The sequence below is a fragment of the Lytechinus variegatus genome, chromosome 6 (genome assembly GCF_018143015.1).
Source record: "Lytechinus variegatus isolate NC3 chromosome 6, Lvar_3.0, whole genome shotgun sequence".
Taxonomy (NCBI): domain Eukaryota; kingdom Metazoa; phylum Echinodermata; class Echinoidea; order Temnopleuroida; family Toxopneustidae; genus Lytechinus; species Lytechinus variegatus.
The window spans coordinates 18,249,927-18,272,503 of record NC_054745.1 but is presented as its reverse complement, the minus strand read 5'-3'; the positions used below and the strand labels follow the sequence as shown (position 1 = coordinate 18,272,503).

At 37.4% G+C, this 22,577-nt stretch overlaps 3 protein-coding genes and 2 non-coding genes across 5 annotated transcripts in view; 1 reads left to right on the top strand and 4 right to left on the bottom strand.

Annotated features, from left to right (window-relative positions):
• The window catches only part of LOC121417123, a 34,063-nt gene extending 25,840 nt beyond the window's left edge, over positions 1-8,223 (top strand). The window contains exon 16 of the mRNA XM_041610705.1: positions 4,545-8,223. Coding sequence (XP_041466639.1) covers positions 4,545-5,630 — 1,086 coding nt within the window. The 3' untranslated portion in view covers positions 5,631-8,223. The remainder of the gene's footprint in view (positions 1-4,544) is intronic.
• Positions 8,224-12,710: 4,487 nt separating this feature from the next.
• On the bottom strand, positions 12,711-15,292 carry LOC121417612 (40S ribosomal protein S11-like; the record flags this gene model as incomplete). The annotated part of the gene is made up of 3 exons (XM_041611348.1): positions 12,711-12,892; positions 14,429-14,634; positions 15,149-15,292. Coding segments are annotated over 3 exons (477 nt in total), but the record flags the coding sequence as incomplete, so codon positions are not given.
• LOC121417921 lies at positions 13,982-14,070 on the bottom strand. Its single transcript, XR_005970400.1, has one exon. It is a non-coding gene; the product is annotated as a small nucleolar RNA SNORD35 (small nucleolar RNA).
• LOC121417920 lies at positions 14,780-14,867 on the bottom strand. Its single transcript, XR_005970399.1, has one exon. It is a non-coding gene; the product is annotated as a small nucleolar RNA SNORD35 (small nucleolar RNA).
• Positions 15,293-19,844: 4,552 nt separating the features above from the next.
• LOC121417611 (piggyBac transposable element-derived protein 4-like) lies at positions 19,845-21,275 on the bottom strand. The gene has a single exon (XM_041611347.1). The coding sequence runs from the start codon at positions 21,273-21,275 to the stop codon at positions 19,845-19,847; it is 1,431 nt and encodes a 476-aa protein (XP_041467281.1).
• Positions 21,276-22,577: the final 1,302 nt, after the last annotated feature.

Here is a 22,577-nt window from a genome sequence, read left to right as displayed (position 1 = left end):
GGGGCATGAGTGAGAACTTTACCTCGAAGCAACAAAACGATAAGGGCATAGTTAGGTTTCCAGTAAACAATCTTAACCAACCATACGTAGCTCTAGGTAAGGTATTTCAGCAAGCTTCTGGGAGGGATGAACTTCCGAAACCTAATTGCAAAACTGAGGTCAAAGGTCAAGATCCCAATCTTACACCTGAGAAATCAGTCCCCATGAAACCAGATACTGTTACATCCATTGCAATGAACCCAGTGTCTGATGAGGTAGCAGGAACCAGACCTGATGAGATCACTTTTCAAGCGAAAGATCAGTCAAGTCATAGTCCTTCTGAAGCTCATGCTTCGCCAGACGAGGGTGTCTTTAAGCTGCTTAATCAGTACTTTGATGAAATCCTGGAGGAGAACCTTGGCCCCTTGTACATGCCTCCTTTAGATCAGGGTGCCCAAGATGCAGGGACATCAATGTAGCTTTCATATGTAGTCCAAGACATTCAAGAGCCAAGTCTTTATGAACAGTTTTGCCGCCAAATGCTTCCCAAGATATACAAGGGCCAAGCCTTTCTGGTAAGGGTTTACAGGAACATATATTTGTAGTCCCAAATGTTTTCCACAAAATATGTGGACCAAATTTTTATGAAAACATTTTTACAAGATTGAATACATATGAATTATGGAGGCAGACCGAAAGATGTACCCTTGTGTAAATATCATCTGTATGATTTTGATTGGAGAACGTGTTTGATATTCATATAGGAAGAGGGCATGGATTGCAGAAATCTACTTCTTTTTTCAGAGGCGGATGTAGTTTTAAGGATTATGGTATAGGATCAATCTAATTCAGACAGATTTTGGAGGTTAAAGGTGATAATCACTTGGACTCTTCAAATGATTTGTTAGTGACGGAAATTAATCCATCAGGATTTTCCATGAAAGGATGATGGGGGGGGGTCAACTCATTTACCACATCGCAAGATATTAGTCAGTTACTCAATTTGAATACCGCAGATGAAAAAAATATTAGATGAAGATGTGGTAAGGGGAAAAATATTTTTTTTATGTATAGTAAGTGGACATTTACAGTTTAAAGGTGTGTAATCAGAATAAATATCCCATTGAAATATGGAAAGCATTGCCGGTCTAGCACCACTATAAAGCAAATAGTCATTCGCTCAAGCAACCTTGAGCCATAAGACTTTTCCATTAAGAGGCTCTGCTTCAAGGATAAGATGCTTTGTTCAATGTATTTTGGACAGCTTATTCAAAACCAATAGGGATTGAATAGTCCTTGGCTCCTGAACCTTATCACCCAGAGGCAATTCTTGCAGCATACGCTTTCCAGCATGGCAATCCCCTGGCATATGAAGCAAGGACTCCGGATTTGTTTGAGCTTGGTAACTATGGTGTATTTCACTGATCAGTTGTTTGTTGTCAAGAGTTCACTGTTTAGGACGGTTGAGTTTAATTCCTGCTTTTCTGTTTAAAAAGGACAGTTCAGTCATGTCCTATCAGCTGTTATCTCTTTGGCGTCTTATACCTGGTAATCCCTGTAAAAATCCTAAGGGAAATGAATTTAGATGTCAAAGGGTAAACAAGTTTTGACTGACTCATTTTTCATTACAGTTTTAGTTTTAGCTGTTGCTAAATTTTTCCAAATGTTTTACTTTCACCCAATTTTGCATGAAAGTTTAATTTGTTCTGTTTTTAACCTAATTTGTTTTTTATCCCTGCTTTAACTTGGATTCTTTCTAATCCTTAATTAAGGGTTCATATTTATACCTTATCTAGCTTTCCATAACTTTGATATATGCCAACCTGGGGCCCATTACAAGGAAGAAGCTCAGTGATTGATTGTTACTTTGTGCGACATTACGATCAATTCAATCAAGCGTAAAAATCAACACTACAATGAATCGCTAAGCTTGTTTATGTGGGGGCACTGGCGAGTCTTTCACAAAGCTGTTCGTTCGTACATGTAAGTTACAAGCGACTTTACGCCTGGCTGGTGATATCTTCATATGGTAAATGATATACTCCAGAGTTTCATTGATTTTGATTCAGCACCTAAGGAAGGATCACTGTTCATTAAGTCACTGGTAAATTACGAATAGCTTTATGAAACACCCACCATTAGTGACAACTCTTTATGAGATGGTACCCTGTTCTGTAGGCCAGAGATTTTTGAGTTCACAAGTTTTTACATTTGCGAACAGTTTCGATAATTACCATAGTCATCTGTATAAAATGGAAATCCCAGAAATGTTGCATAAGAAGAAAAGTGACAGCACAAATTTGAATTTAGATATGAATAGGCATTTCAGTAAGTATGAAGCTGCGGTTTGCTGATATGCTAATATGATTAATATTTTCTTTTTTTTCTCACTAATTGTTGAAATTCGGTGAAAGAACAATTTTTTTTTTCATTTTGTGTTCAATGTATGTTCATAAAAATGAAAGGCATCAATTCATTTTCAGATTTTGATTTTTTGGGGGGAGGGGGATATTTTTTGCATGATATTTGTCGACATCAGTGGCAGATCAGGATTTCTCAGGGTGCAACTGGAAATTTTCTTAGATTTAGATATATAAATATCTATTTTCAGTGCTTCTCAAAATACAGATGGGACGTACATCCCTTGTGTCTTCGCCTGGATCCGCCACTGATCTGCATGAGTTTTGATATACACCTTTTCAGACCCATATCTGGAAAGTTACCACTTACTCACTGATGACTCATATTTGCATGTTACTTTGGAGCCAGATATAATCTCTATTGTGTTCGCATTGAAGTCCAGGATCCCATCTTACAAAGAGTTGTGATTGATCCAAGCTACCTCAGCTATACGGAACTTCATCATTGACATGATTTGAAAGGAGAATGAAAACTTTGGAAGAAGATAGCTTGTGTGAAAACAGAAAAATCAAAGAAACTGATCAAATAAGTTTGAGAAAAATCAGACAAATAATGAGAAAGTTATATGAGCATTTGAATATTGCGATCACTAACGCTATGGAGATCCTCACATTGGCAATGCGACAAAGATGTGTGATGTCACTTGTGAACAACTCTCCCTATTACTTTAGTATATACCGGTATTTCACTTTAAACTGCCTCTTTTATCACATCATCTGTAGATATGTGTTCTTTCTATTGGAGGGCATGTAATACAGATTTTTAAAGAATACGTCATGGATAAAGAGTTTGTATCTTGATACTTGATGCGATATTGCAGCGCAAGAGCTCTTATCACCATAAGAAGGGCAAAAAGAGATATTTTGGGGGTATTTTATAGTCCATCAAAGGAAAGTTGTTCACATGTGACATCACACATCCTTGTCGCATTGCCAATGACAGGATCTCCATAGCATTAGTGATTGCAATATTCAAATGCTCAAAACTTTCTCATTATTTGTCTGATTTGTCTCAAACTTTCTTTGTTATTCTTTGATTTTTTTTGGTTTCGACACAAGCCTACTTGTTCCAAAGGTTTCATTCTCCTTTAAAGGAAATTCCCAAAATTCCCTTTGTAAACAAAGAGAAAGCACACTACTAGTATTGTCAAGACAATGATAAATACATGAATACACATCATAATCATATTTAGAAAAAAAATGAACAAACTTGCATGTTAGATGTTTGCATTGGTGGCTTTCCATAGTTGTGGTTGATTGGATCAATCACACATTTTTGTAAGACTGGAGCCCATAATAAAGTGCTTAGTGACTGCTCATATGACTAATTTTCATTTTTTTTTATTGCTCATTGTGGTCAAGACAATTGAAAACAAAAGTCTTGGATCATTGCTAATAGATTAGGGGGTGTGGCAAGAAAAGATTTGTAATCGCAAAGTTTTGCAACTTGATTTTGCAACAGCAAATTGATTTTTATTGCCTGTTGCAAGAAGCACACCATCAAGCAAGAACATATTTGCAATTAACTGCCAGACATATGATTGTTTTTTTTTACTTGTAATTGGGTGATTTCAAGTTCAGTGTTGAGCTTTTTGGTGTTGGTGTTTGGTCAATTTTTACACGAGTATAACACCAAACATTAAATGAAGATGGCCCTGAAAAGTCACCACCAGTTGTCTAGATGTCAATATTGTGATCTGGATCAGTTTTACAAACTCAAACAAGGTTTTGGAGTTAGGGGATTAAACAATCCCAAATTCCAACACCAACACCGGACTTGAAGTCGCCCAATGATTGACAAGTGTTTTTGCAACACCCTATTCGTGTTACTGTCCCCAGGGGAGGATTTCACGAAGTGATTTTCACAGACAATTGTTATTACATGTGGCTACTTAAATCCTTGCATCTGATTGGCTAGCAGCAATTTGTCTGTAATGTGGAACATTCGCTTTTGGAATAGGAATGTTTATTCTTGAATTGAGAGAAAAATAATAAATTGTTCACCATATTATTAGATAAACCTAGAATGCTGTGCCTTTTTTTGTTTAGGTAGGAATGTGGTAGACCTATATTATGATTGCAGATGCTGATAGATTAACCTTATTGAATTTATGTCTTATTCTATTTTGAAAATTTCAGGCACAGAGCATCATCCAATCAAATGCTGTTGGAACCAATTTCCCAGGAGGAACAGGTACCAAGGGTATGAAACCTCAGGCGACTATCATTTCCCTCTCACCCAAGCAACAAGGGGTTCAACAGCTTGTCTCACCGACAGCGCAAGATATTAAGGGAGTTCCAAATATTGTGGCGCAACTGACTGCAGGTGCTTCAAGTACCGGCGCCGAGAAAACCGTAGTTCTGCCGACCAACTTGAAAGTCAATATGCAAAACAAGCAATATAAGATTCTGTACGTGCAGAAGCCTGGTGCGTCTAAACCTGAATTGTGTCTTCAACCATGCAACACAGATGGTTCAACTGCACTGAGTGGTACCCTTCAAGGTTCGATGCCTCTGGTATCTTTGCAGCAGCCTATTCAACCGATCCCTGCCGCTACCTCTGGCAGAAATGTGCAGATTCAAATGTTACCACAGGGTGGGAATAAAATTGTAATGCAGGCTGTAGGGGGAACCCCACAAGGACTTATGGTGCAAAACACTCAACAGCCGCAAGTGGTACAGAATTTGGTATCACAGAATGTTCTACAGGCGCAAGCGTTGCAGAATGTGGTCCTTCAGAGTCCTGTAGCGGCACCGCAGGTTGTGAATCCAGCTGCAGGTAGTAATACCAGTGTAGTTACTATGATATCTACTCCGATACCACCAGTTCCACCAGTATCAGTCATATCGGCACCTTCAGTCCAAATGGCACCTTCCATTCAGGTTCCTTCAGCAGTTAGTCCACTATTGGTAGCACCGCCAGTGAATCAGACAACCATGTTAGCAGGGAGCCCTTCCAAAGCTGCACCAAACCAGATGGTGCACCTCCTTGATTCTGGCATTGTTGGAGCATCAGGAGCACCGACCATGGCGCCAGCTGGCGCATCATCATTAATACCATCATTGGCACCACCCATGCTTTCCCCTGTCACTCAGCAAGTGACACCTTTGGTGCCATCAGATAATGTCATCTTACAGGCGGCATCGGCTTCCGGCTTACTTTTACAGGCACCGGAACCGTCAATGCAACAAATTGCAGTGAAGGGATTGTTTGAACCGAGTGGACAGTGATTGAAAGAATGTGCATTGCTTGAGAAAGACAATTTCTAATTTGTTTTATTTCTAAGTGGAGCCCACTGTAATGTAATTACCACACACTAAATTGTCATAATGAATATTGCAATTTTTGTAGAATATTTTAATTCTAGGCCACCATTTCCACTGTTGTGTTGTAGTAATTTCTGTAAGTTTTTAATTTCATGAACCAACTTGTCTCTGATTCTACTGGACGCAGTTGTTACAAGCTTCTGAAATCCCTGCATCAGATTGGCTGAGAGCAAATTTATCAGTGAATATTAATGACAAGGTGCTTCATGAAAACACTCCTCTACTTGTAATGGAAAGTCACTGTAATAACATGACAAACTGACCAGGGTCATTTACACGTAACGTTAGTAGTGATTGGCGTTCAATTCAGTTTTGTGATTGATTGTACATTATGGTCAATGCAATCAATCATAAAAGATTATTCTCCGATCAGTTGCCAAGCCAAGCGTGACGGGACCCAGGGGACAGTTTCACAAACGTTAAGTTGGATATAATAAAGTTGGGTGTCAGCGCCGAAACGCATAGCATCTAACTTCCATATTGCATTGGTAGAACAGAGTGTGGACTCCTTGTAGAAGATGAGCAAGATGTTTTATATTCTTCTACGTAGGTTTAATGTGACCAATAGGATATTGTATCATATTTGGTGCAACTAATGGAGCATTGCAAGGAACTTACCATCCAGCCCACTAGTCAATTTTGGGTCCAAATATCAATCGTCAGGCAATAAATTGCAAATTTGAATCTGTACTTGATTGGGGGGGGGGGGGTGTTTCACAAAGATTTAAGGATGAGCTGGAGCCGCACTTAAGTGCTGACACCTACATGATATGCAGTGCACAATCTTTTTTATTATAAATATCAGTAGTGCGCATCCTCTAGCATGATTTGACCAATTCAGTGATTGCAGTCATGCATTTTATACCGCACGCAACTAGGCATTTAAGTGTGAATCTAAGTCATACTAAATCTTTGTGAACCCCTCCCTGGTCTGCTTTTTACAACATGCAGTAAAAATCAATTTGTATTAGTTACAATTGGTATGTCACTTGTAATATTTTTATAGGAAATTTGCAATCAATTTCAAATACTTTCATGCAACACCCCTCTAAGGCTTTACTTGCTACTCAAGTCTAGAGTTACTCCCTGTGAAACAGGACCCTTTGGAGTGTTTCACGAAAGGACCTGTCATACGTTTTATCTTGCAGTCCCATTTTATCTGGCAGTAACCATAGTAACACTGTTTCTTAGCCAATCAACATCAGGTAAAGTTGTCAGATCTGACAATTTGTTGGACAAAAATGTTGATGAAAGTCTCCCCCGGTTTTCCTCTTTGCAGTTAAACTGCAATTCCATTCTATGTACAATATGCGCTACCGAAGTGGTGAAAGTCAAGGTTCCCAGTTCCATAAAGACTTGTAATAGTATCAAATGCACAATTTCTGTAGCAAGTTTAATATCGGCCAATCAGATTGAAGGTTTCAGTAGCTTTTAACTGTTATTGCAAATTTGTTATTATAACAAGTTCTATGAAACGGGGACCTAGAATAATATTTTTTGTATGAAACCGTCTTACATTGATAATCATGTACCTGGGTACCTATTGCCTTGAAGTAGTAGTATGTAGTAGTAGAAGTATACTATATTTATTGTAGACGAGATAATGCTGGAAGCATTTCGTGACAAAACAAAAGCCCATATTCTGAAGTCGGGCTTAACTTAAACTCAGGTTTAAAGTTGTGGTTTAAGTATGGATAGCCAATTGTTACATAAATTACTAACAGTAGAGATATACTTCATCTCATTTGGCTATCAAACCATTCATAATTGTGTAGGATATATATGATTGTCTTCACCATCAATGAATCAGGAATGGGCACAGTAATAATAAGGAACATACAACTTCAAAAAATTGACACATTTGGCTTCCCATAATTTTGGAACAGAGTTAGACCATGGTCTAAGTTAAACCTGACTTCAGAATACGGGCCATAATAGAGTTTTAGGAGAAAATTGACTATTGAGAAGATTTGTTGTCAAGGGATCATCTTTGTTTGGGAAAGATTGGGGTCCAGTAACATGAAGCATAGTGATTGATTGTGTGGCTGAATTTTAAGATTGATCATACATTATATTGAATGCAATCAATCATAAACATTAGCTTTGTGATTAATTGCTAAGCTTTATGTTATAGGGCCAAGTGTTTTTGATACTTTTATTAGCTGGTATGAATGATACATGTAGATTTGAACTTAAGTTGTTCCATTTGGATGTTTTCCAGAGAATGCCAGCTCTAAAAATGAATTGTTCCTTAGTTTGCATTGTGTTGCTATGTCAGTAACCCTATGCCAAGCTTCATGTTTTTCTTTAAAAAATTGTCATTATTTATAAGGACATGTATGCATAAAGTTTGATGATGATTTTGTTTTTATATTTTGCTGGATTTGTTTTTGCATTGATGTTTACGTTGAGGAATGGCAGTACAATTTTAAGCATTCCAATCTGAAGTAAAGAATGGATAATTTAGGCTGAAAATTGTATGATTTAAACAGAGAAGATTCAGAAAAACAAAACTGAAAATTTCAACAAATTTGGACAAGGATTAACAAAGTTATGACAGTTCAAAGTTTTGCATTATTTCTGTTCTATTCTGTATGTCCTTGTGAATATGTAATGAGTAAGCTAATGATGTCATATCCTCACCTGTTTTGTTTTATGTTGTATGAATTTTTAAACTTCATATTGTGTCCTCCAAAAATGTACAAAAATATGATTGACTACTAATTTACCGTCTAAGATAATCATTGCTGAACCTAATGCTGTTACAATGGGACATATAAATTACACACATGAAGAAAAATATGAAAAAAAAATTATCTCATCAATGAGATAAGGGGCCCGTTGCAGAAAGTGTTGCAGTCAATCGCAACTCATGCGAAACTTGATTTTCAACCAATCAACAGCGCACATTTGGGACTTGCGATTGATTTTTTGACTTGCGTTTAAACGCAACTCTTTCTGCAACGGGCCCAAGAAAGAGGATATTAGGACTTGAAAACATTAGCCCATCTATTGCATATTCATGACGACATTCATTTAAGTGAAACTTCCTTAGTTTTGGAATTCAACAACTTCATTATTATGTCAGGCTTTGATACAGAATATTCAGCAATTTGCTCTTTGAATGTTACTCTGTTTTTATCATTTTCAGCTTGGAGTACCCCTTAAAAACATTTTTCCCGAATAATGATTTACCGGTAAGCCTTGAAAGTGGACAGGCAGTGAATTCAATAGGTGGTTGTGCATGTCGTGCCTCACATTGCTTCACTCCACCCAATTTGTATGCCATGAACACAATGGCCTGTATTCTTAACGCTGGTTTGATTTATATTCCAGTCTAAATTTGGGGCAGACTATGGATAGCCAATCTTGACACAAATCTCTGACAGTACGTTTGTCAGCTCATCTGTTACTGAGATTATTTCATAAATGTTGGGGAATGATAACTGATTTTTGTTTCATTATACCGTGATGAAAGAGCACACAGAACATATCGTAAACATAATGTTAACAAAATTTTGATATTTTTGGCATCCCATAATTTCAGCACATAGTTCGACCATTGGCTTAAGTTAAACCAGACTTAAGAATATGGGCCAATGCATAAATATTAATTTTTAAGGCATACTTTGCTAGCAGTCTACTTGTGAACAAGCAAATTAAAATGCCCCATCACTTTTGCCAATGGTAATTATTTAATTATCATGTCGTTGTTTTATGTTTTATTTGACATTAATGATTCAATCTTAATTACATGTACATATATGTAAATGTACAAAATACAAATGCAGCCAAATTTGTTTGTCCGGCTCCTGTCTTTGTTTAATAGTGTGTTATGAATGTAAAGAATGAATGATCTGAACTCCATTGATTTGATTGTACAATAATTTCAATGTCAGAATATCTATGTTCTAATACTCTGCTATTTCACAGAAAGAATTGTATTTTGGACTGTACATGTAAAGGTAACATTAAACAGGTATTCAGGTATGAAAAAAAATTGAAGAAAAATGTGTCAATTATCTTTTGATTGTGTTTATAGGTGATTGGATTCCTTTCAGTGCATGTCTGCTATAGTGAAATATGTTTTAAAATTGAAAACACCTTTGAAATTGATTTGTCATGTTTGAACCCCTCCCCCCCCCCCCCTCAAAAAGTTTTGAAAAGAATGTTTCTCATTATGGCAGTGATTTTATGTGTTTTTGTCCAATGAGAGAAATGATAGACTGACAATGTGTGGCCGTTTTCAGAGAGAAACTCCCACAAAACTGCATATTTCTATTCATCAATGAATGATAAGCCTTTACAGAGGATAATTACCACAAAATACTGTTGCAAGAGGTCCCTTTCAGAAACTTTGAATATCAATACGTTCTGCAAGTATTACTGCAAAGTTTCCAATCATGTTCCTAATGATACAATGATCATGTGACTATAAATGCATGGAATAGAGCAAGCGTTATGAAGTGCCAGAGTGATGATGGCACAAGTTCATTCTTTTTCTGTATATATGCGTTTTTGAAACCATATCTCGGCAGAGCATGATGAAAAAAAAAACACAGCCCCTAAATTTTGGTGGGAATCAGTCCATGGAGGCCGAAAATGTGACCATATGAATGCATAATAAGCCTTATTGAAATCAGTGTAAACGGGATGGGCAGAAATCCTAGGGGGACAATATCAAATATCCCCCTACATTTTTTGTGGAAAGAAATACATCATTCAAAATCGAAATAAAACATGTATTTTGGACGAGATGACATTACTTTTCGGGTGATGACCTTTTTTTTTTGCTTGTCAACTTTATTTTGATCTTTTTTTATTTTTTTTTTGGGGGGGGTTAAATTTTCGAACCCCTGGTCCCCCTACCTTTGGGGAGAGATTTCCACCCTTGGGGATAATGTATTCATACCTTGAGCCATCATGAACCAATTTGTTGTCAAATGTGACATGTGGAGCGTTTTCATCATACACTAAAATATGGCAGAAAAACTAGAACCCCCCCAAAAAAAGAAGAAACGATGATTCTATTCACTTTGAAGCCAAATTTGGGGCGAAAACGTTCATTTTGACACATGTTAAATGTGATGTGTGGAGGGTTTTCATCATACACTGCTATATGGTATCAGAAACTAGAACCCCCCCAAAAAAAAAGCAATTTGAGGTTCTCTTTTCACTTTGAAACAAAATTTTTGGCCAAATCTTTCATTTAGACATGATTTTGACACATGTTAAATGTGACATGTGGAGGGTTTTCATCATACACTGAAATATGGCATCAGAAACACTAGAACCCCCCCCCAAAAAAAAAATTTTTAGGTACTCTATACACTTTCAACAAAATTTTTCGACATGATTTTGACACGTGATGTGTGGAGGGTTTTCATCATACACTAAAATATGGTATCAGAAACACTAGAGCCCCCCCCCAAAAAACAGAAAATTCTTCATTTTGATGTGCTTATGATACATCGAAACTGATACCAGTGTGGATTTACAGAGATTAAGAATGCAGGAGAAAGTCTAAGATATGGAAAGAATAGTTAAGGGGAATTATTTTGAGAATGAGAGAATAAAAAGGAACGAGGAAAGGAAAATTTAAATAATGTATGAAGATGGAAAGATTTTCTTTTCTTTTGATATGAAGATATTTGCCAATTAACCTCTAATGGAAGTGCACCATTGTGGAAACTGTTCACAAGATCAAAACAGTGGAAAAGTGTGATAATTCCAAACTTTAGAACATGGTAACCAATTTGGTATGCATTCCAATTTAAACAGGCCTTAACAGGGAATCCAACATTGGTCATAAAATGTAAGAGCAAAATAAAACGGAATGGTGAAAGTTTGAAAGAATAGAAATCAGACAAGAGATAGTTGTTCAAACTTTCACCGACCTATCTACTTGTCTGATTTTTCTTTTTACTCTAAAAACAACTATTTATGTGGGTTGGATTCCCCTTCAAATTTATATATTCTGGCTGCGAGTATTGACTTTAAAAAAAAAATTGTTCTGCCTTCCTCTCTGATCTTTTCCATGAATTTAATCACTATAATTCTATCCTTTTCTTCCTCCTTGGGTCTTTATCTTTCTTTCCCTTCCTTTTGTTCTGTCTCTCAATTACATTTATTTTTCCAATCTTCTTTTCTCCCTTTCAACTTCCTTCTACGCATCACTCGTCTCAATTTTATAGCCTTCGCTCGCATCAAAATCTTACTATGTCCATTTTTATTCTCCTTACTTTCCCACTAATGCCCATTAGTATATTTCTGCCGTTCTCTCTCTAGCCACCCTTCCATTATGTATTTCTTTGTCGCCTTCTCTTTCCTCAATCGTATCTCGCCCAAAAGACCCATTTTCCAGAGATTGAAATTAATGTGATGACATGTCATAGTGCCCTCCATCGGAGGATATAGGAATCTGTGTAAACTGAGTTGTCAGAGATTCGCCAGCTGCAGATCACCAACACATGCAAGGCAATGGCTTCAGCCTCAAAGATGGTGTCGCAATGATGTCATTGCACAAGGCTCATTTATTTCCAATTTATCTAATGCCCATTCGTCTAATTACTGACTCGTCTACTGTCATTCGGTCTTTCATCAATCTGTCCAATATCCATATGGTAGAATTGCTATTTCATCTAATAACCAGTTGGTCCAGTAGCCATTACGTCCATAAACCACTTGGTCTAATTGGATGAAGTGTTAATTGGGCGAAATGAATGAAAAGAAAATGGGTATTAGACCAACTGGTTATGAGATGAAATGGTCATAGGCAAACTGGTGATTAGACGAAGTGATTATTGGACCAAATGGTTGTTAGCCAAAATGTTGATGGACAGAATGGCATTAGACCAAATGAAGCTAGACCTCGTGATGAGTGGACGTCTGGACGAGTTGGCAATAGACGAATCGGCAGTTTACCTTAAGGTCTTTTCTCATTTTACACAACACATAACAGACCAATACCAAGAACAGTGCATGTTGATGTGATGTTAATTTATTTCTACATTCCCTCCAAATAATCTCTAGACAGCCTTTAGAACTTGGCAAACTGCTTCTTTGCGGATCCAGGGGCCTGTGTCACCTTCAGGACGTTGAATCGAACGGTCTTACTGAGAGGGCGACATTCACCAACGGTCACGATGTCTCCGATTTTGGCGTCCCTGTGAAGAATGAAGAACACGAGAAGAAAAACAGTGAATATGTATTCAGAGTCGCCGGGCTAAAGCCTGGGATATATATGAATATGTACTGGGGTCCGTTGCAGAAAGAGTTACATTTAAACGCAAGTCAAAAAATCAATCGCAAGTCCCAAATGCGCGCTGTTGATTGGTTGAAAATCATGTTGCGCATGATTTTTAGAGTTGCGATTGATTGCAACTCTTTCTGCAACGGGCACCTGGTAACATAGTCTAAGACCAAGGGGGTGTTGCAAGAAAATATTTGCAATCAATTGCAAATATTCTGTTGCAATTTTACAATTAACAGATCAGTTTTAGCTGTAGCAAATAGATTACACTCCTTGTTTCAAGAAGCAGATTAGCAATCAATTACTAATTTGCAATCAATTGCAAGACATGATTAATCTAGGGACCAAAAATTGACTTACAATTGATCGCAAGTTTCTTGCAAGTCAAATCATTTAGGATCACAGAATCTGTTTCACTTCTGAGAAATTCAACTAAAGATAGAACATGTGTCCTTCATAATGTGGTTTAGAAGACTGCTTTGTCTTGGCAAATATTCGTCTTACAGAAGATAGATTTGTGAAAGTTTTCCCGTAATAACGAAAATCTGCTGGAAGTGCCTATAGACGGTACATGAAAACGTGAAATGTGCTAAACACAAGAGGAATATCATTATTCTTAACAGTGATATCCAGCTTAACTCAATAAGGCCTGGTCCCACTGGACGATAGACACAAAATGTATTCATAACGGATACAGCGGACAAGCAAAATTTTCTATCCGTTCTCATCCGCTCCAGACAACGGACAAAATGGGCGACCAATGAAATCACAATGGACGGTTGCTCGATGGATATAGAGCGTAAGAAACACATATGCAGAGTACACAATGTGTACATAACGTTTACCATCGGATGGCAAGATTCTTTTCCGTTTTACATCCTCTCTGCATCCGTAAGTGCAGTAGGACCAAGTCTTTACTGTTTGATCAAAATAAATCAAGATAATCTATACAGGCTTTTTTTTTTCCAAGGGTGGTGATTTTCCTTGGCATGAGTACGAGGGGAAGATTGCATCAGTGAAGTGCTTAAAAGCGTTGTCAGCATCCCTCCTTGAGAGGGAATATGAAGACCATCGTGAGAAACATCATGTGCAATATTTCCATCTAGTACTCGCCAATGGACATTTCTTCAGGCGTAAATAAAATCAAGATAAAAACTCAGTTTAACTGGCCTTGGTAACTTAACACAACATCTTTCTGTAATTCTCACTTAGAACAAAACTGTCATCGTCCAACAAAACAAGTTCAGTTTGCGATACCAATGACAAAACAAATGAAAAATCAAGTTTACTTTTTATAACTTGTTTTGCAATGTCGCAATTTGTTCCCTTACTTGAATCACTTATTTGGTTTATGGATTACTTATCCATTTTCCTTCATTAATCTTTTGATTTAACAATTATTGATTGCCTTATTCTTTCTTGTAAGATAAGGGGTGGGGCGTAGGCTTACCTGAAGCAGGGTGAGAGATGGACAGACATGGTCTTGTGCCTCTTCTCAAATCGGTTGTATTTCTTGATGTAATGGAGGTAGTCGCGCCTGATGACGATCGTCCTCTGCATCTTCATCTTGGTGATGACGCCGGTCAAGATACGGCCGCGGATGTGGACGTTGCCGGTGAACGGGCACTTCTTGTCGATGTAGTGACCATCGCGAGCCTGGAAACAAGGAAAAGGACACGAGAAATGTCCAGTGTTAGTCAAGAAATCATGCTCAAATGTGTTTTATAAGGATACCATGCATTCGGTTACTGATTTATTGAGTTATCTCTCTATTGGTGACAATTTGAGGATTGAATGAATGTAGATTGCATCAGTGAAGTGCTTAAAAGCAATGTCAGCATCCCTACTTGGAGGGAATATGAAGACCATCGTGAGAAACATCATGTGCAATCTAACAGTAGTAACACTGATATTTCTTTGATTTCATTTTCAAGGGGGGGGGGAGGCACTAACTGGTGTGATCACCTGTTAGTGCATCCCAATGTTACAATCAGATGCTTAGTAATACATGAGGGGGGGCATCCCCTTATTATAAACAAAATGTTTATGAAACAAAGATGAGCCTAGTGCAGCTCTCCACATATTTTACCCTAACATGTCATCCATACCCCCCCCTATAAGTGACCCTTGCTCTGTCCCTGCCTAAAGGAAGTGTATCTTGATGACTTACCTCAGATGGAGTCTTGAACCCTAGACCAACATTGCGGACGAGTCTGTTGGCCTTCTTGTTGGTGGCCAATAGCCGCTTGTTGTTCTGGAACACGGTGGGTTGTTTCTGGAACGCCCTCTCCGTCTGAACAAAAGAAAATTCACATTTTAACCGTCATTTCTCCACCAGAAAATTTTAAAGGCCATTTTAAATTAACAACCTCGATACCTTCAAAATGGAAAGACCTATATCCTTACCAGCAACTGTGTGTGACATTTTGTGAAAGTTGGCACAAATGGCACTATACATACATGCCCATTATTTAACATTTATTATCAACATCACTACCATCGCCACATCATCGCCATCATCATCACCACCATTTTGCTTTGGATTTTCCTAAAATTAATGCATTAAATAGCAAAAATATTTATGAATATTAGTGCTTTGTTATAGTGTCTGATATTAATTTCAATCAATTAAAGGTCAAGTCCACCCCAGAAAAATGTTGGTGTGAATAAATAGAGAAAAATCAATCTAGCATAACCCTGAAAATTTCATCAAAATCAGATGTAAAATAAGAAAGTTATGACATTTTAAAGTTTCACTTATTTTTCACATAACATTGATATGTACAACTCAGTGACATGCAAATGAGACGGTCAATGATGTCCATCACTCAATATTTCTTTTGTTTTTTATTGTTTGAATTATACAATATTTCATTTTTTACAGATTTGACAATAGGGACCAACTCCACTAAATCATATAGTTTTAAAGGGGAATCCAACACAAATAAAAACTTGTTTTTATAAGGAACAGAAAAATCAGACAAGTTGATAGGTGAGAGTTTGAACAATATTGGACAACCAAAAAGAAAGATATGAATTTTTAAAAGTTGTAAATATTGGTAATCACTATACCCATTGAGATTTCAAATTGGCAGCATATGGGATGTCATAGTGATGTAAGGCAAGGACTACTCTTCCATGTACTCCAATACATATTATGGCTAAACTTGTCATTTTTCCCAAAAGTTTTATTTCAAATTATATTTTTCTTTCATGAGGACATACTACAATATACAACCTGGGCTATATTTAGATTACTGCCCCAGGGGAATGGGTACAGGAGAAAACCACAAATCCCTGATAATAAAGTACATGGCCTATGGGAAAGTTGTCCTTGCCCCTTGTCATAATTTACTTACACAGTTGCCAATTTGAAATGTACATAGTAATAGTGATCTCAATTTTAAAGCAGCTATAACTTTCTCATTGCTTGTCCAATTTCTTTCAAACTTTCACCATTCTGTTTAATTTATTTTTCTCCTTCCCAACACAACATTTTATGGCCAAGGCTGGATTCCCCTTTAAGCAATGCTACTTTGCTAGTTACAACTGTTCATGGAGGAATTAAGCATTGTTTCACTTGATGAGGAGAAATTAGAATATTTCATATTTCATATAATAGAATACAAAAGAAATAGTGAGTGGATAATATCATCAGTCTCCTCATTTGCATACCGACCTGGACAAGCGTATATAACTGTTTTGTGAAATTAAGCAAAACTTAAAAATGTAATAACTTTCTTATTTTACATCCAATTTTGATGAGGTTTTCAGTGTTTTGCTTGTTGGATTTTTATCTTTTTTTAATCAACTTTTTGTTGGGGTGGACTTGTCCTTTAATGAAATATCAGATGCGATATTCCTTAAACTGTCCGCTTGCCTGGACGGTCGGACCAACAACCTGTCTGGACATATGACAACATGGGTCCCGTCTTACAAAGAGTTGCGATTGATCCAATCAATCACAACTATGGATGGCCAGCAATGTCATCATCTATTATGCACAGTTTATCAATATATTTTCTAGCTTTGAAGTATATTCATGCATTCATTGTTTTCATCATGAAAATTCACTGTGCTTCTCTTTGTTTACAAAGGACATTGTGCATATTTCCTGTAGAAAAAATTACGACACTCGTGGATTTCCATCAATGTATTACAAAACACAGTATAAATCTTAAAATCAGATTCAGCAGACGCTTGACAGGGTCTGTAAACCATCATAAAATCAATATTGAATATAATCATCGCCCATTGTCAATAAAGCCATTCGTGAAAGTATTTTAACCCATAAAGTGCTAGGATTTTGATGTATGTAACGGTAACTGCTAAGCCTATTTAGGCTTTTTTTACCTGATCATACCCTTTTCATTCATAAAATTGTAAAAAATCTTCTACTAAACTTCCAACAATGAGCCATATACCAAATGAAAGCTAATAAGACAATCTTTCTCTTGATGTACATTTCAAGGTCATGGCGTGTAATATGATACCAAAGAACACTTCCACAAGAGGGCGCTATTTTTTATGTACATCAATATGAAGACAGTATTTCTCCTTTCTTGTAAAAGTGGCTTGACACTTTTCTCTTGTTTTCATGTCATCAATAAAGGGGCATCTTAGGAACATTGTCTGAAAGTTTCATGGTAAGAGCTTCTTTATTTTTTTTTATATGAATATTTTTGTATAGAGTGACCAGATATCGATATTTGTTTGAAAAATCGAATTTATAGTAATATCTTCTCTTCCCCAAGATCTCTCTTTTTCTCACATCTTTTTTCATGCTTACAATTATTTTATGCTCCTTTTTCTTTCTCCCCAACTCCTAGCTTGATCATCCCCACCCCCCCCCCCGGGGGGGCGGTCTCACTCGCGGAAAGGTTTAGAAAGTTGGGGCTGCTGAGCGAAAAGTGGAGGGGGGGAGGCAGAAGGGGCCGACCATGAACAAAAGTCACAATCACTTTTTTTTCTATGAAATAGATTGGGGGCTGAAGCCCCGTCAGACTCCATCCCCCCCCCCCCCCCGCGGTCTCTGTCTCCCTCTCTTTTTATCTCAATTGGTACTCCCAATCTTCTTTTTTTTCAATTTCATTTGTTCTTCCATAGCTTTCAATTTGTCTGTATCATTCCCCCTCTCTACTCTCTTTTATGCTCACTCCTTTTTTCACTTTCTCTCTTGATCTTCTCATTTCATATCTCTCTTGTACACTCTTGCTATTTTCCGTCCCTCTTTTACTCACACTCTAGCATTGTTATTCCTTCATATAATTATTTCCTATTCTACATATCATTTATATTTCAAATTCAGTCACCATCACACATCAGAATATCTCCTTCCAATACTTTTGATAAATAAACAGAATAAAATGTCGAATTTCAACTAACATATTTATCTTTTATTGCAGGTACCATGACAAGCATCAATGACATGACTGCGATTGAAAGATCAACATCAACAGAACTTCTTTTTATGTAACAAGAATTTCAACCAAGTAAAGAAATATCAAATATCCAGTATTTGAGAAAAGCAAAATATGGTAGACATATAAGTAAAAAGAGAAACAATGACTGAAAATGAACAGTGCATTGTAAACCATTGTGATTACTATAACATGTTATAAGAGCAATGATATAAAAAGGTCCAAACATTTGAAATGTACATTTTTCTGGTATGGCAATCATGAGTTCAACTTTAGGACATAAATAGAAATATACTTGTATGCAATATTTACAATGTAAATCATGTGTGAAAATCAACAAAGGTCAAGTTTACTATAAAAAATAAATATTGAAATGTATATGAAAGATTTCTTTTTGGCTTGTAAGTATTCCAATGTATGTTACTATAGCTCCAATTTCAGATGAACATTTTGACAGTCAAAGTAAAGGTTCAAAATATGTTATCCCCAACGTACATAATAGACCAAATTATACGTTATGGCACAAAAATAATAATGTATGTGTAATGATTGTTGTGTATAACAATTTATAAAATGCCATATTTTGTATTTACAAAAGAATGAATTATAAAAAAAACACATCGATTGAGAAAAGAAGAATGACATGTTTATTGAAATGTCTTTGAATGTTGATAGTTCTGTATAACAATTTATAAAATGCCATATTTTGTATTTACAAAAGAATGAATTATAAAAAAAAACACATCGATTGAGAAAAGAAGAATGACATGTTTATTGAAATGTCTTTGAATGTTGATAGGAAATGTAAATCCGCAGAAATATAACACTGAAAAATAAATATTGTTTGCAAAGATACAATGACGTGATCTGAATTATTATTTGTGTATTTAGTGTACGTTTATAATACAAATAGCAGAAACATGAGAACCAAATACTTGGTTCATTGGTTGGTAGTTCAAAAAAGCAAATCGTACATGTAAATAACAAATGTTGGTACATGTTCAGATCCTGCTGAGGACCTGAGAACAAGTACATGTAACCATGCAAAACTTACGACCGGCTATTTGAAACACCAATCAATGTAAGGAAGTTTTATAGTAAACTATAGTACTAACAACATGAAAAACAAAATTGTACAAAGAAATGGACTTCCCATTCCAATACCGTGATTCTAAAGATGATTTCAACATTCAAATAAGATCTGATTCTTTCATGTACCCCTAATTCACAAAAATGAATGAGATCAAGGTGCTGTTACAATGAACTAGGTAAAGTGAAGAGATAATCAATCCATCTTATCACATGCATAAGTGATGAATAGCAAACACAAAAATAAATAGAAGTACATGTATTCAAGGTATAGACAACTGTTATTCATATACTGAAGAATGTCCACTTTAGGCCTGATTTCAGAAATGTCTATTTCATTCACAATCTCAAGAATGTCTACTTTGGCTTGTGTTGAGAATAGCACTTGGGACACACGGCAACTCCACATCTCAAGCAACCAAAAGATGTTCTCTTACGCTTGTCACCCTTCCTGTCTGAGCAAACTGTACACTCGCGATACTTATTCGATTGTCCGAAGTCACATTTCCGTTTCCCTTGCGCTCTCGTTCCCGTGCTGGGAGACATCGGTCCTTGTAATCTTCCACTTCTAACTGGTTCCATCATCGCCTCATATACCTTGATATAAAACTTCTTGCGGTTGATGGGCGAAGGATTCACTTTGCAGTAAATGACATAAGCATTGAGGATGGCCTTTTGTACAAATCTCATCGCGACTTTCAATGTCCACCTTCGTGTTGCCCTTTCAACTTCATATTCGTAAACTTTCTGATCAGCAAGGTCTACTCCTATTTTAGTATGGTTGTACAAATGTACAACCTGTGGAATGCATTGCTCGTTTTTGTCCGCTGTTGCAACGTTTTCGCCTGTCTTTTTCTTCACCCATCGGGCACTTCCTTTTGTGGATAATAGACAAACACCAGGTTGTTTTTGTGACGCTTTCTGCCGAAACGTTATGGCAAGAAGAGGACCCTTCCTCGATGCTGACACACTGCCGACGGGATTTCTCGCATCCTTTACTGAAGTCGGGATTCCACGTCTTCGATTCACTCTGACTGTCCCAGTTACTTGGATCTTCCTCTCATAGAGTTCGTTCACGAGATCGACATTAGTGTAAAAATTGTCCATGGCTATGTGCCACCAGTTATTTGCGTGGCGTTGACACAACTTCCTTACAACGTTGTCCGGTCTGTTTGGATACTCATCCAAGTAACGATCAGGGACCCTCATCTCAGAACCAGCACATAACGATGACGTAATTGTGTAGCCTGTAGTCTCGCAGAGTTCATAATTCTTGATGCCAAACTTGTGGTGCTTCTTCAGAGGCATGAACTGTATAATTCCTGCACGACCGCGGTATCCAACTAAGCCTTCATCAATTGTTAGGTCTTGATGAGGAACATAATGTTCGTAGAAGGCTCTATTGAAGTGCTCATAGACAAATCGCACCTTTCGCCCAGGATCCTCCTCATCAGCGTCTTCATCCTCGCAGTCGTAAAATTGAATAAATCTCATCAAGAGCAAGAAATGGTCACGCGGCATCACCTCAGCCCAGCATGGTGTGAACTGTGACCAGTCCTGTTGGTTCCAGTAGTCACTAACACTAGATTTCCTTATCATTCCCATATTCAAAAATAAGGCGAGGAATGCTAACATAACTGGAACGTTCAACTCCTGGCTCAGCTTGGTCCATTGTCGATAACGAGAACGAGGAGAGAGGATTGCCTCCCCATGGTCCCGTGCATATCTGTTCTTCGCAGCAGAAATAACTTTGTTGGCGTATTTCTTGGTAAAATCCACGATAGACATCAGGAATGCCTCAGTCAGAATAGTTTTACAAAGTCAAGAGGTGCGGATTGTTCATCGACTCTCGCTAAGACCCTGGGCTGAGCTCGAAAACGACGTCGAGGAGTCTCATCATCGTCAAGGTTGTTGACTCTCGTCCACAAACCGGCCCCAGCACCACCGTCTCCATCGCCGCTACTCCCGGCGCTATCATCAGCACTGCTACCGCTGGATCCCGCACCTTCACCAACTGCAACTTCTTCGTCACTTTCAGCGTCCGAGTCTTCGTTATACTCCACATCGGAGGTTCTTTCATCCCCAGATGATTCCGACATCATTGCAACATCATCATCAGTGTCAGCACTCATCTTTCTCCCTCAAATATAATCACAAATGTCGATAAAATATGGTATTTGACGAAAAATCCGAGTAGAGAATCAACGTAAACGATGTAAACAAACTACTAGCATGCGTGTGTAAAACGTACGGCGCATCGTTCGCTCAGCTGCACGCTGGGGATTCCAAACAAAAGAAAACAGGAAAATTTCTTTTCTTCTTTCATCTCTCTTTATCCAATCAGATTTCTTTTTACATCGAAAAAAATCGTGGAGGTAGTATAAGAACTACTTTGATTGGTTATCGCGGTCCCGGGGTGAAAGGTCCTAATTTGCATAAGTAGCGTGCCTTGGAAATGCAAGCGTGCAGTGTGCAATTTCAGGGCCAGTTTTCTGGCCAGTCGCACTGTCTCGATGGCCAGAAAACTGGCCCCTCGCGATTTATGGGTTAATTATTCTTGTGTTTTGCATTGAGAAAGTTTTTCTCATTCAGGCTCCCAAGTTTTGCCAAATTCCATCAAAGCGTCTGTTGCAGTTTCAGACCATGTTATAATACACAATGTAAAACTGTTATAGATCTATATATCCAATATACGTCAAGACAAATCATTCATCAGGGTGGTCTTTTCCTTCCTTGAACATTCTTATGTTAAGTCAAGTCAAATGGCATGCATGCATTTTGAACTTCTTTGTGAAACAAAACTCAGACTCAACAGTTGAGGCGCAAGAGAGAGAATATCTCCAATATCAGAGACTTTTGTAAATAATTTGGGTATCCAATTTCAGAGAGTCTCCAGTTTGGGAGACCAATTTTCTTTGTTTATATTTGCTGTAAAAGAATTATCTTGGTGGCAAATAAAAATGTGATAGGCAGATTCCTCATGTAAAATTACCCCTTTTCACCGTCTACTTCAAAAATTCACGGTCTACTTTTGTTTTGATAAGGATTTGCTCAAGACGCTTTTATTTCGACTGGAAATACAAGCGTCTT